Here is a 12,155-nt window from a genome sequence, read left to right as displayed (position 1 = left end):
ACAGTGTATAGCCTTATCATCTACAGTGTTATATCCTTATCATCTACAGTGCATATCCTTATCATTTACAGTGTATATCCTTATCATCTACAGTGTAGAGCCTTATCATCTACAGTGTTATATCCTAATCATCTACAGTGCATATCCGTATCATCTACAGTGTATAGCCTTATCATCTACAGTGCATATCCTTATCATCTACAGTGTATAGCCTTATCATCTACAGTGTATATCCTTATCATCTACAGTGCATATCCTTATCATCTACAGTGTATATCCTTATCATCTACAGTGTATATCCTTATCATCTACAGTGCATATCCTTATCATCTACAGTGTATAGCCTTATCATCTACAGTGCATATCCTTATCATCTACAGGACATAGCCTTAGCATCTACAGTGTATATCCTTATCATATAGTGTTATATCCTTATCATCTACAGTGTATAGCCTTATCATCTACAGTGTTATATCCTTATCATCTACAGTGCATATCCTTATCATTTACAGTGTATATCCTTATCATCTACAGTGTAGAGCCTTATCATCTACAGTGTTATATCCTAATCATCTACAGTGCATATCCGTATCATCTACAGTGTATAGCCTTATCATCTACAGTGCATATCCTTATCATCTACAGTGTATAGCCTTATCATCTACAGTGTATATCCTTATCATCTACAGTGCATATCCTTATCATCTACAGTGTATAGCCTTATCATCTACAGTGTATAGCCTTATCATCTACAATGCATATCCTTATCATCTACAGTGCATAGCATTAGCATCTACAGTGTATATCCTTATCATATAGTGTTATATCCTTATCATCTACAGTACATATCCTTATCATCTACAGTGCATATCCTTATCATCTACAGTGTAGAGCCTTATCATCTACAGTGCATATCCTTATCATCTACAGTGTATATCCTTATCATCTACAGTGTATAGCCTTATCATCTACAGTGTTATATCCTTATCATCTACAGTGCATATCCTTATCATTTACAGTGTATATCCTTATCATCTACAGTGTAGAGCCTTATCATCTACAGTGTTATATCCTAATCATCTACAGTGCATATCCGTATCATCTACAGTGTATAGCCTTATCATCTACAGTGTATATCCTTATCATCTACAGTGTATATCCTTATCATCTACAGTGCATATCCTTATCATCTACAGTGTATAGCCTTATCATCTACAGTGCATATCCTTATCATCTACAGGACATAGCCTTAGCATCTACAGTGTATATCCTTATCATATAGTGTTATATCCTTATCATCTACAGTGTATAGCCTTATCATCTACAGTGTTATATCCTTATCATCTACAGTGCATATCCTTATCATTTACAGTGTATATCCTTATCATCTACAGTGTAGAGCCTTATCATCTACAGTGTTATATCCTAATCATCTACAGTGCATATCCGTATCATCTACAGTGTATAGCCTTATCATCTACAGTGCATATCCTTATCATCTACAGTGTATAGCCTTATCATCTACAGTGTATATCCTTATCATCTACAGTGCATATCCTTATCATCTACAGTGTATAGCCTTATAATCTACAGTGTATAGCCTTATCATCTACAATGCATATCCTTATCATCTACAGTGCATAGCATTAGCATCTACAGTGTATATCCTTATCATATAGTGTTATATCCTTATCATCTACAGTACATATCCTTATCATCTACAGTGCATATCCTTATCATCTACAGTGTAGAGCCTTATCATCTACAGTGCATATCCTTATCATCTACAGTGTATATCCTTATCATCTACAGTGTATAGCCTTATCATCTACAGTGTTATATCCTTATCATCTACAGTGCATATCCTTATCATTTACAGTGTATATCCTTATCATCTACAGTGTAGAGCCTTATCATCTACAGTGTTATATCCTAATCATCTACAGTGCATATCCGTATCATCTACAGTGTATAGCCTTATCATCTACAGTGCATATCCTTATCATCTACAGTGTATAGCCTTATCATCTACAGTGTATATCCTTATCATCTACAGTGCATATCCTTATCATCTACAGTGTATAGCCTTATCATCTATAGTGTATAGCCTTATCATCTACAGTGTTATATCCTTATCATCTACAGTGCATATCCTTATCATCTACAGTGCATATCCTTATCATCTACAGTGTATATCCTTATCATCTACAGTGTATAGCCTTATCATCTACAGTGTTATATCCTTATCATCTACAGTGCATATCCTTATCATTTACAGTGTATATCCTTATCATCTACAGTGTAGAGCCTTATCATCTACAGTGTTATATCCTAATCATCTACAGTGCATATCCGTATCATCTACAGTGTATAGCCTTATCATCTACAGTGCATATCCTTATCATCTACAGTGTATAGCCTTATCATCTACAGTGTATATCCTTATCATCTACAGTGCATATCCTTATCATCTACAGTGTATATCCTTATCATCTACAGTGTATATCCTTATCATCTACAGTGCATATCCTTATCATCTACAGTGTATAGCCTTATCATCTACAGTGCATATCCTTATAATCTACAGTACATAGCCTTAGCATCTACAGTGTATATCCTTATCATATAGTGTTATATCCTTATCATCTACAGTGTATAGCCTTATCATCTACAGTGTTATATCCTTATCATCTACAGTGCATATCCTTATCATTTACAGTGTATATCCTTATCATCTACAGTGTAGAGCCTTATCATCTACAGTGTTATATCCTAATCATCTACAGTGCATATCCGTATCATCTACAGTGTATAGCCTTATCATCTACAGTGCATATCCTTATCATCTACAGTGTATAGCCTTATCATCTACAGTGTATATCCTTATCATCTACAGTGCATATCCTTATCATCTACAGTGTATAGCCTTATCATCTACAGTGTATAGCCTTATCATCTACAATGCATATCCTTATCATCTACAGTGCATAGCATTAGCATCTACAGTGTATATCCTTATCATATAGTGTTATATCCTTATCATCTACAGTACATATCCTTATCATCTACAGTGCATATCCTTATCATCTACAGTGTAGAGCCTTATCATCTACAGTGCATATCCTTATCATCTACAGTACATATCCTTATCATCTACAGTGTTATATCCTTATCATCTACAGTACATATCCTTATCATCTACAGTGTATATCCTTATCATCTACAGTACATATCCTTATCATCTACAGTGTATAGCCTTATCATCTACAGTGTAGAGCCTTATCATCTACAGTGCATATCCTTATCATCTACAGTACATATCCTTATCATCTACAGTGTTATATCCTTATCATCTACAGTACATATCCTTATCATCTACAGTGTTATATCCTTATCATCTACAGTGTATATCCTTATCATCTACAGTGCATATCCTTATCATTTACAGTGTATATCCTTATCATCTACAGTGCATATCCTTATCATCTACAGTGCATATCCTTATCATCTACAGTGTAGAGCCTTATCATCTACAGTGCATATCCTTATCATCTACAGTGTATATCCTTATCATCTACAGTGTTATATCCTTATCATCTACAGTGCATATCCTTATCATCTACAGTACATATCCTTATCATCTACAGTGTTATATCCTTATCATCTACAGTGCATATCCTTATCATTTACAGTGTATATCCTTATCATCTACAGTGCATATCCTTATCATCTACAGTGTAGAGCCTTATCATCTACAGTGCATATCCTTATCATCTGCAGTGTATATCCTTATCATCTACAGTGTTATATCCTTACATCTACAGTGCATATCCTTATCATCTACAGTGTATATCCTTATCATCTACAGTGCATATCCTTATCATCTACAGTGTATATCCTTATCATCTACAGTGTTATATCCTTATCATCTACAGTGTATATCCTTATCATCTACAGTGCATATCCTTATCATCTACAGTGCATATCCTTATCATCTACAGTGCATATCCTTATCATCTACAGTGCATATCCTTACCATCTACTGTGTATATCCTTATCATCTACAGTGCATATCCTTGGTGACCAATGGGTTACTATCCAGTTGTCGAGAGACTAGAAATCCTTGTCTGCCCTACCAGTTTTCAGCACCACTAGTTACTAGCCTCGTTATAGCTCATATCTTTATTTTCCACACATGATATTATGCAGCAATTATACCAATATGGTACACAACTGATGTTAATATACAGTTAGTGGAAGACAAAACAATTATATATAGTTACTTAATAGGGCATTGGGCTACCATTCGTGACCGGTGCATTCTAATGGATGTAATTGTGCAGGAGTAATCCAGCTAGTCTCTTCGAGAAAAAAAAGTAACTCAGCCGTCACATGGGTGATGGTGGCGAGGAATGCTGTATCAGGTGTCACGGCACAATATGTTATGCTCTGTAATCCGACCAATATATGCTTCTGATGGCAGGATGTTGGACCATTTGTGATGCTGTTCATGGCACAGGCTGAAATTGCAGTCTTCTGATCTAATTAATATATGCACTTCTGTCCACTAATGCTCTTTGGTGATGTTTTCTCACCGAAATTCCATGTTGAAACCTACTTATGGGTCTATTTACTAAACCTTGGATGGAGATAAAGTGCATGGATATAAAGTCCCAGCCAATCAGCTTCTAACTGCCATGTTACAAGCTGTGTTTGAAAAACGGCAATTAGGAGCTGATTGGCTGGTACTTTATCTCCATGCCCTTTAACTCCATCCAAGGCTTAGTAAATAGACCTGTCACTTGCAGCCACGCTAGGCATAATTAAATGCAACCAGTGCAGCTCAGTATTATTATACAAGGCCATGACCATGCTGAGATGTTATTTGCTTAATTAATACGCAAGCCAAACCTGTGTGGAAGCCATTGCTTTCAATATGCTTAATATGCCAAGATTTTTTTGTTCACTACATGTATGCATAAACATTGTTTATAAAGATATTGGGGCAGATGTATTAACCTGGAGAAGGCATAAGGAAGTGATAAACCAGTGATAAATGCAAGGTGATAAAGACACCAGCCAATCAGCTCCAATATGTAATTGAACAGTTAGGAGCTGATTGGCTGGTGCATTTATCACCTTGCATTTATCACTGGTTTATCACTTCCTTATGCCTTCTCCAGGTTAATACATCTGCCCCATTGTTTGCAGATACCTGTCACCTGTTTAAAACACCTGAGCTAAATTCAGTATGCAACACTGTTCTGGTGGTTTTAGTCGGATTTAAAGGGCAATAATATTAAATATAAAACACACCTGGATTTGTATTAAATATTGTTGCCGCTTTAAAACCAGGGGCCGAAACCACAGCATCTTTGAAAAGCACTACATAGTAAGTTTTCCCTTTGACTTGTACACTTTTGCAGTATGTATCGAAGTAGGCCTCTTCTATAGCTTCCCTTATGGGGTTAAACTATCCCATATATTATTATATGAAATACTGCATATATACGTACCTAGGGTATCATTTTATATATTATAAGCTAATTATCGAATGTTCCAATTAATTAGTGCAGATAAGGTGGTATATTTGCTCCAAACTAATAATTGAAAATAGATGAGTAGGCATGATGAGACACAAGAAAATAAAAGCGTACAGATAGAAAATGGAAACACACTCATTGATTGATTGTGTCTTAACCCATATGTACACACAGCAATGACACTTTATCATCATCATGCATGATAGAGACAATTTTCTGTAGACATTTAGTTACTGCTCTGGTCATCTCATTAGGATGATACCAAGAACTACGAACTACTTAGGAACATATATATATATATATATATATATATATATATATATAAAAGCCTGCATACATGCTGGCGATAAGACACAATATGAACAGACATAGCATAATAGAGATTCATACTTATACACAGTTTGAGTTACTCCTGGTGTTGCTTTGCTGCTCAAATGTTGCCATACATAATCGGTGGGAGAAAGAGCAAAATGCAGAGAAAAGCACTGTCATTTCATAAGGCAAATGACGCAGAGTAGTTATAATAACAATGGGTCCTCATGTTACTCCTCACTTCAGTAATCCTAACACCAGACAGCTCATTTCTGACCACAAAGGAGAACAGATTCATTTTCCTATTTTGCAGCAATAAGAAATGTTTTCTATCGTCGATTATCACCGCAATAGAAAATCTTCTGTTGGCGGAATTTAGCAACAAAATTTACATAGGGAAGCTATCGCTGGCGGTACCTGATGATACACTGCCACAGCTAGTGCCGGCCGGGGGGGCTTGTTATACAGGGATAAGCCTATCTCCTACAAATAGATCTGCTTTTGATGGATTTATTGTAGGGCTTATTGCATTTTAGTAAATATACTCCTCATATACAAATTTGCCACAACAATATAAAGCAGCAGGAAGATTATACAAATAAAATTACATTCTTCCTTTTAGTTAGTGTGTATTTTAGAAATTATTACTGGAGATAGTTTTTGTAGCCAAAAAAATAAATAGGGCTCCCCCATGACTGCCCTTTCTGCCACACAGGTGTCCACCCATTACATGGTATAACGCATAAACTGCCCTCTGCCGAGTGAAAAGTAAGCATGAGGCTACACAGCACACAGGGCATTGGTGGCAGACTATGTGTGGGTTTATAGGTGGACCAAGGGTCAGACACTCTTCCTGCCAGGGTCCGTCCAAGGCTCTAGAGCTGTTGCCCAGAACTGGCTTTCCAATTCATAACCAGAAGTCGGGCTGCTAACTCCATCTAAAAGATGGCTAGTATCTCTGTAACAGAGCTTTATCTTATGTATTAATATTTAATTTTCTCTATATTTTACAAAAGTTATATACAAACAGGGTTTCCAGTGCCAGTGATCATTATTGGGGGAAAGTTTAGGGATTTCATAGGGATTTCCTATGTTCTTTTCCAAAAACTTATACAGAACAAACCCCTGCAAACCCTTCATATAATTTGCTCTTTTTGGGATCAAAATACTTTTTACTTTTATTTTATTATAGATAAACTGTTCCCTTTCTACAACTGCATTGGAGAGGGTACGTCTCCCCGTTACATTGGAGATGTTCTGTTGGTAATAGTAGTGATCAGCATTGGGAACCCATACACACTCTCCTTCTTCTCACTTTAGCTATACTACCACACCCCGCCTCATCCCCCCCCCCCCCAGAAGCAGTCATTTTGTGAGCTTAAACGTCACACATTATATTTACCTACTTTTTGTAAGCCCAAAGATCAAGTGCAGGTGATGTAATGACATGAATCAAGCTATTGCATTGGTGGGGTGGCTATGGTGATAGAAGTTGTGCCATAAGGCTCGCCCACTGCCGCCCAATTACACAAATCACATGCTCATAATGGGACTGGGACTTGATGACACACATTGCCTTACCATGGCCCCGCCCACATTACAAGGAGGACAATCGGTATCTGACCTTCCAAAAGAGTAGGCAAGCATGTGTATGCAGTAGGGATGGACATCGGAAGCCCACCATCAAATTATGTCTGGGCTTTCTCCATTGAATCTTTGGATGCGATGGTAACTAACCATCGCATCAAAATAATTTGATAGAAAAAAAAATCATGATACTTGCGCATGGGCCAAAAAAAAACCCTGGTCTGCATATGCATGAACTTATGCAGCACGGCCGTAAGAGGACAGAACTGGGAGAGGGACCATCCGAACACCATCAAATGTTTACCATTCGATGGTGGCAAATATGAGAACACCGCCATCGAATGGTAAAATCACGGCCATCCAGTGACGGAACTACCACCAGTGCAAGCGGTGCCTTGAACTGGGGCCCGTCGCTGTGAAGGGGCCCAAAGCCAGTGGCATGCAATGAGTCAAACTGACTCATTACATGCTGCTTGCCGCTGTGTGCTGTGGGTCGTCGAGGGGGTGTGGAGGAGAGCACAGGGATGCAGCAACGTGGGGAAGGAGTAGGAGGAGGGGGACTTGGGAGCCGCAGCAGCGCTATGTAATTGGTGGAGGTGTCGCTGCAGCTGTCCCTCTCCTTCCACATAGGCTGGCCGCCGCCACTGTGAATGCTGGGATGCGCTTCCCTCATCACAGCAGTGGCGGCCAGCCTATGTGGAAGGAGAGCGACAGCTGCAGCGGCACCTCCACCAATTACACAGCGCTGCTGTGGCTCCCAAGTCCCCCTCCCTCCTCCTCCTGCCCTTCTGGCCGGGATCTGCCAGAAGCTGCACGAGGAGCCTGACTGCCTGAGCCAGCGGAGACAGTAAGTATCATCTGTTCTATCTATCTATCTATCTATCTATCTATCTATCTATCTATCTATCTATCTATCTATCTATCTATCTATCTATCTATCTGTCTGTCTGTCTGTCTGTCTGTCTATCTATCAATCTGTCTGTCTATCTATCTATTCTGTCTGCCATAATGTGTAAAAAGGGGGAATCTGTCTGCTGTACTGTGTAAAAAGGGGACACTGTCTGCTGTAATGTGTAAAAAGGGAATGCTGTCTGCCGTAAAAGTGTAAAAAGGGGGACTGTCTACCGTAATGTGTAAAAAAAAGGAGATGTTTGCCGTAATGTGTAAAGAGTGGACGCTATCTGCCGTAATGTGTAAAAAGGGGACGCTGTCTGCCATAATGTGTAAAAAGGGGACGCTGTCTGCCGTAATGTGTAAAAAGGGGACGCTGTCTGCCGTAATGTGTAAAAAAGGGGACGCTGTCTGCCGTAATGTATAAAAAGGGGACGCTGTCTGCCGTAATGTGTAAAAAGGGGACGCTGTCTGTCGTAATGTGTAAAAAGGGGGACTGTGTCATAATGTGTAAAAAAGGGGACGCTGTCTGCCGTAATGTGTAAAAAGGGCTCTACCTGGTGTAGTGGCGCTACTGTGCGGCGTAATTTGAATACTGGAGACTACTGTGCACCATAATATGAATTGGTATTATTTTGTGGCCACACCCCTTTCTCATGAAGCCACGCCTCTATATTTTCTGCAAGCGCCTATGGCGCGCACTGCACCTATTTCACATAAAGGGGGGGCACTGATGCCATTTCTTGCACACAGCGCTAAAATGTCTAGTTACGACACTGTTGCTAGGTATCCATTTTCCTGGCCCTGAGCAGGTCACCCTAACCCGATCCTCTCCAGCACAGTGCCCCCATTGCATACAAATAATCACCCCCCTCTCCACATCCTAAATCTAGGACACATCCACATCCTAAACCTGAAAGGATCCCATCTGTGTGTGTATCTCTACCCTGTTATGTCATACTGTACTTTGCATCCCTGCGTGCCGCTGAATATTGTATATGTATACATATATATATATATATATATATATATAAATATATATATACATACATAGATATATATATATATATATATATATATATATATACACACACACACACACACACACACACACCTGTGTGGCCAGCAATCCCTTCTTTAAATAATTTATCAATATCTATATCTATATATATATTATACGGGAGCATGCAAAGAATCCCTAATTTGGAGTTGGGGGTGAGGGGGCGGACTTGGACGGGATGAGAATTGGCAAAGCATTTTGTTGCACCTGGGCCCACCGCTCGTTAGTTCCGCCACTGCTGCCATCGCAACAAAACCATTGATGGTTGCAAACCATTGTGATGCAATGTCCATCCCTAGTATGCAGTCTATCAAACAACTAGGAACTAGTGCCTCTCCAGTCTTGCACTGAAAGTACCTCAGAGACATCCCTGGCTTCTAGTAAACTGATTATGTATATGAATTGATATGTATATGAATGTATACGTATTAGTCTGCATACATGCTGACAATAAGAATAATACAATAAAATCATACTTATAGACAGTTTGAGTTACTCCTGGTGTTGCTTTGCTGTTCAAATGTAGTCATACGTAATTGGTGGGAAAAAGAGCAAAATGCACAGAAAAGTACTGTCATTTCATCACGTAAATGGTGCAGAATAAATGTAATACACACTTTATTCCCAACTTCAGTAATCCTCATGTCTGATCACAAAGGTGTATGGGGGCTAGTTACTGTTTTTTTAGCAATAGTAAATCTTCTGTCACTGGAATTTAACAAAAAGTTTGTCCGCGGACGGTGATGCCGGAGGTGGACCGTGATACGTGGTGAGAGCTGTTTCCAGCCGGAAGGTTTGTTAAATGGTGGTAAGCAATGTGTGGCACTCCAGAGGCTGTGAACTACACATCCCAGCATGTGCTCTTAAGGCACACTAAAACTGAAGCAGTGCATGCTGGGAAGTATGGTTCCACAGCATCTAGAGTGCCAGATGTTCCCTACACCTGCACTACTCAATGGCCGTCTATTTTGTGTGCAGGTGACTTAAGGGAAACTGTGGGAACTGTGCATATGCAGAAAATGAGCTCCGTTTGCACCTAGGCCCATATGACTTGAAATTTTGTGTTCTACTGTATTTTGTCCTTTCAGAAGATTAACATATTGCCAATAACTTCTGTGGTCCCGAGAAGTAGTCACTGACACCTAGAACACCGAGTCTCAGTAACTCGCCATTGGCAGCCCCCTCAAAATATCTGCTAATAGTACACTAGAGGGATCACATACTGTAATCCAGCCGTACATACACCATTGTGCAGAAAACACCCTGTTTTCCATAGGTAAATAAATGTACTTAGATAGCCAAATGTTTGCTTTATCGCATTCGGGTCCTATCACATAAAAGGTCGCTGCGCACAGCACCAGCACAGCCTGATAGCTACATACCTGTCCCTGAGAATAGTCCAAAGCTCACCACCCAGACAGGCTTCCATCAGCATATATAGATACTTGCTGTCCTTGAATGTTCTGTATAACCTGTCATTGGAAACAGTGTATTAGCTATGCAGACACATTTCAAAATATAAAACTCATGCATCACTTATATACAAATTTCTGTAAAAGACCCCAATTTTATTTTATTTTTATTATTTTTTTAATATTCGATCTTCATTGAACAGTTTGAAATATATGGGGGAATAAGGGGGAGATACAGAAAAAAAAGAGAGAAGGAGAAATAGGGGTGGGGGGTGGAACGGTGAATATAAGTCCGGTATAGACAAGGTTACATGGTAGAGTTTCAACACAAGTTTGTACAGAAATCAAACAAATATATATATATATATATATATATATACACATATATATATATATTTGGTCTTCATATAAGTCAATCATATAAATTAAGGGTACAATACTAGCCTAACAAAAGGCTATGAAGAGCTATCGTGAGCAAACGTAATGGGAGGTTAATCACACCAGGTTATGTGATCTATACATATGTCAGAAAAGCCAGCGATAAAGTCGGTTTGACGAATTGGAGGAATATGTCAAGCCTGCTGTCTTAAACTCATAATGGGATTGAACAGCGGTTTCAACCGCAGCTATAGTGTGGATTTGGGAAATGCGCCAATTTTGTGCAATCAGGAGTTTAGTTGATACTAAGATGTGGACCATCACATACCGATCATTTGGCAAGAGAGCACTTTGAAACAAATGTAATAGAGCTAATTTAGGAAGAGGGGATATGTGGAATCCCAGGACTTTGGATAAGAGGGCAAAGACTGCGGTCCATAGATTAGAAAGTGCTGGGCAAGACCAAAACATATGGAGCAGGGTCCCGACATTACTACAATTGTGTCAACACATATTCGAATTGGACGGCCAAAAGACATGGAGTCTCGATGGAGCTAGATATAAGCGGTGCAGGAACTTATAAAAAAGTTCTATGTGAGACATACTGTACATTTAGATAGATGGAAACAAGTGTGGAAAACCCCTCGCCATTCGTCATCTGAAATCGTACATGTAAGATCGTTTTCTCATTTAACAAGGGAGGATAATTACGTAGGAGAATGGAGGTCAATAAGGAAATTATATCAACTTGTTATACCCCCTTTATTGTCAAGTCTGACCTCTAAATCTCGTAAATATTTAGGTATTGTGGAAACTCTGTGTGGCGATATTGTGGTGCTATACAACCAGTAACGTAATTGTACATTTTTTATAAAAGTCCCTATGAGATATGGAAAATTTAGATTGAATGTGGCTGAAAGAGAGCAGAGCTTCATCTGTGGTAGCCCCATGAAGCGTGAGAAGACCATGAGA

At 39.1% G+C, this 12,155-nt stretch overlaps 1 protein-coding gene across 6 annotated transcripts in view; it reads right to left on the bottom strand.

The window, feature by feature from the left end:
* Positions 1-12,155, bottom strand: part of PRKG1 (protein kinase cGMP-dependent 1) — a 1,872,748-nt gene that overhangs the window by 26,482 nt on the left and 1,834,111 nt on the right. For 4 of the 6 annotated variants that reach the window (XM_063961733.1, XM_063961737.1, XM_063961736.1 and 1 more), the window contains exons 12-14: positions 10,776-10,865; positions 9,870-9,905; positions 5,934-5,969 (exon numbers count right to left, since the gene is read on the bottom strand). In XM_063961733.1, the coding sequence (XP_063817803.1) occupies positions 5,934-5,969; positions 9,870-9,905; positions 10,776-10,865 (162 nt within the window). The remainder of the gene's footprint in view (positions 1-5,933; positions 5,970-9,869; positions 9,906-10,775; positions 10,866-12,155) is intronic. The other 2 variants (XM_063961735.1, XM_063961734.1) reach the window with 1 other exon arrangement.

The sequence above is a fragment of the Pseudophryne corroboree genome, chromosome 3 (genome assembly GCF_028390025.1).
Source record: "Pseudophryne corroboree isolate aPseCor3 chromosome 3, aPseCor3.hap2, whole genome shotgun sequence".
NCBI classification, from domain to species: Eukaryota; Metazoa; Chordata; class Amphibia; order Anura; family Myobatrachidae; genus Pseudophryne; species Pseudophryne corroboree.
This window is presented reverse-complemented; position numbering and strand designations above follow the sequence as displayed.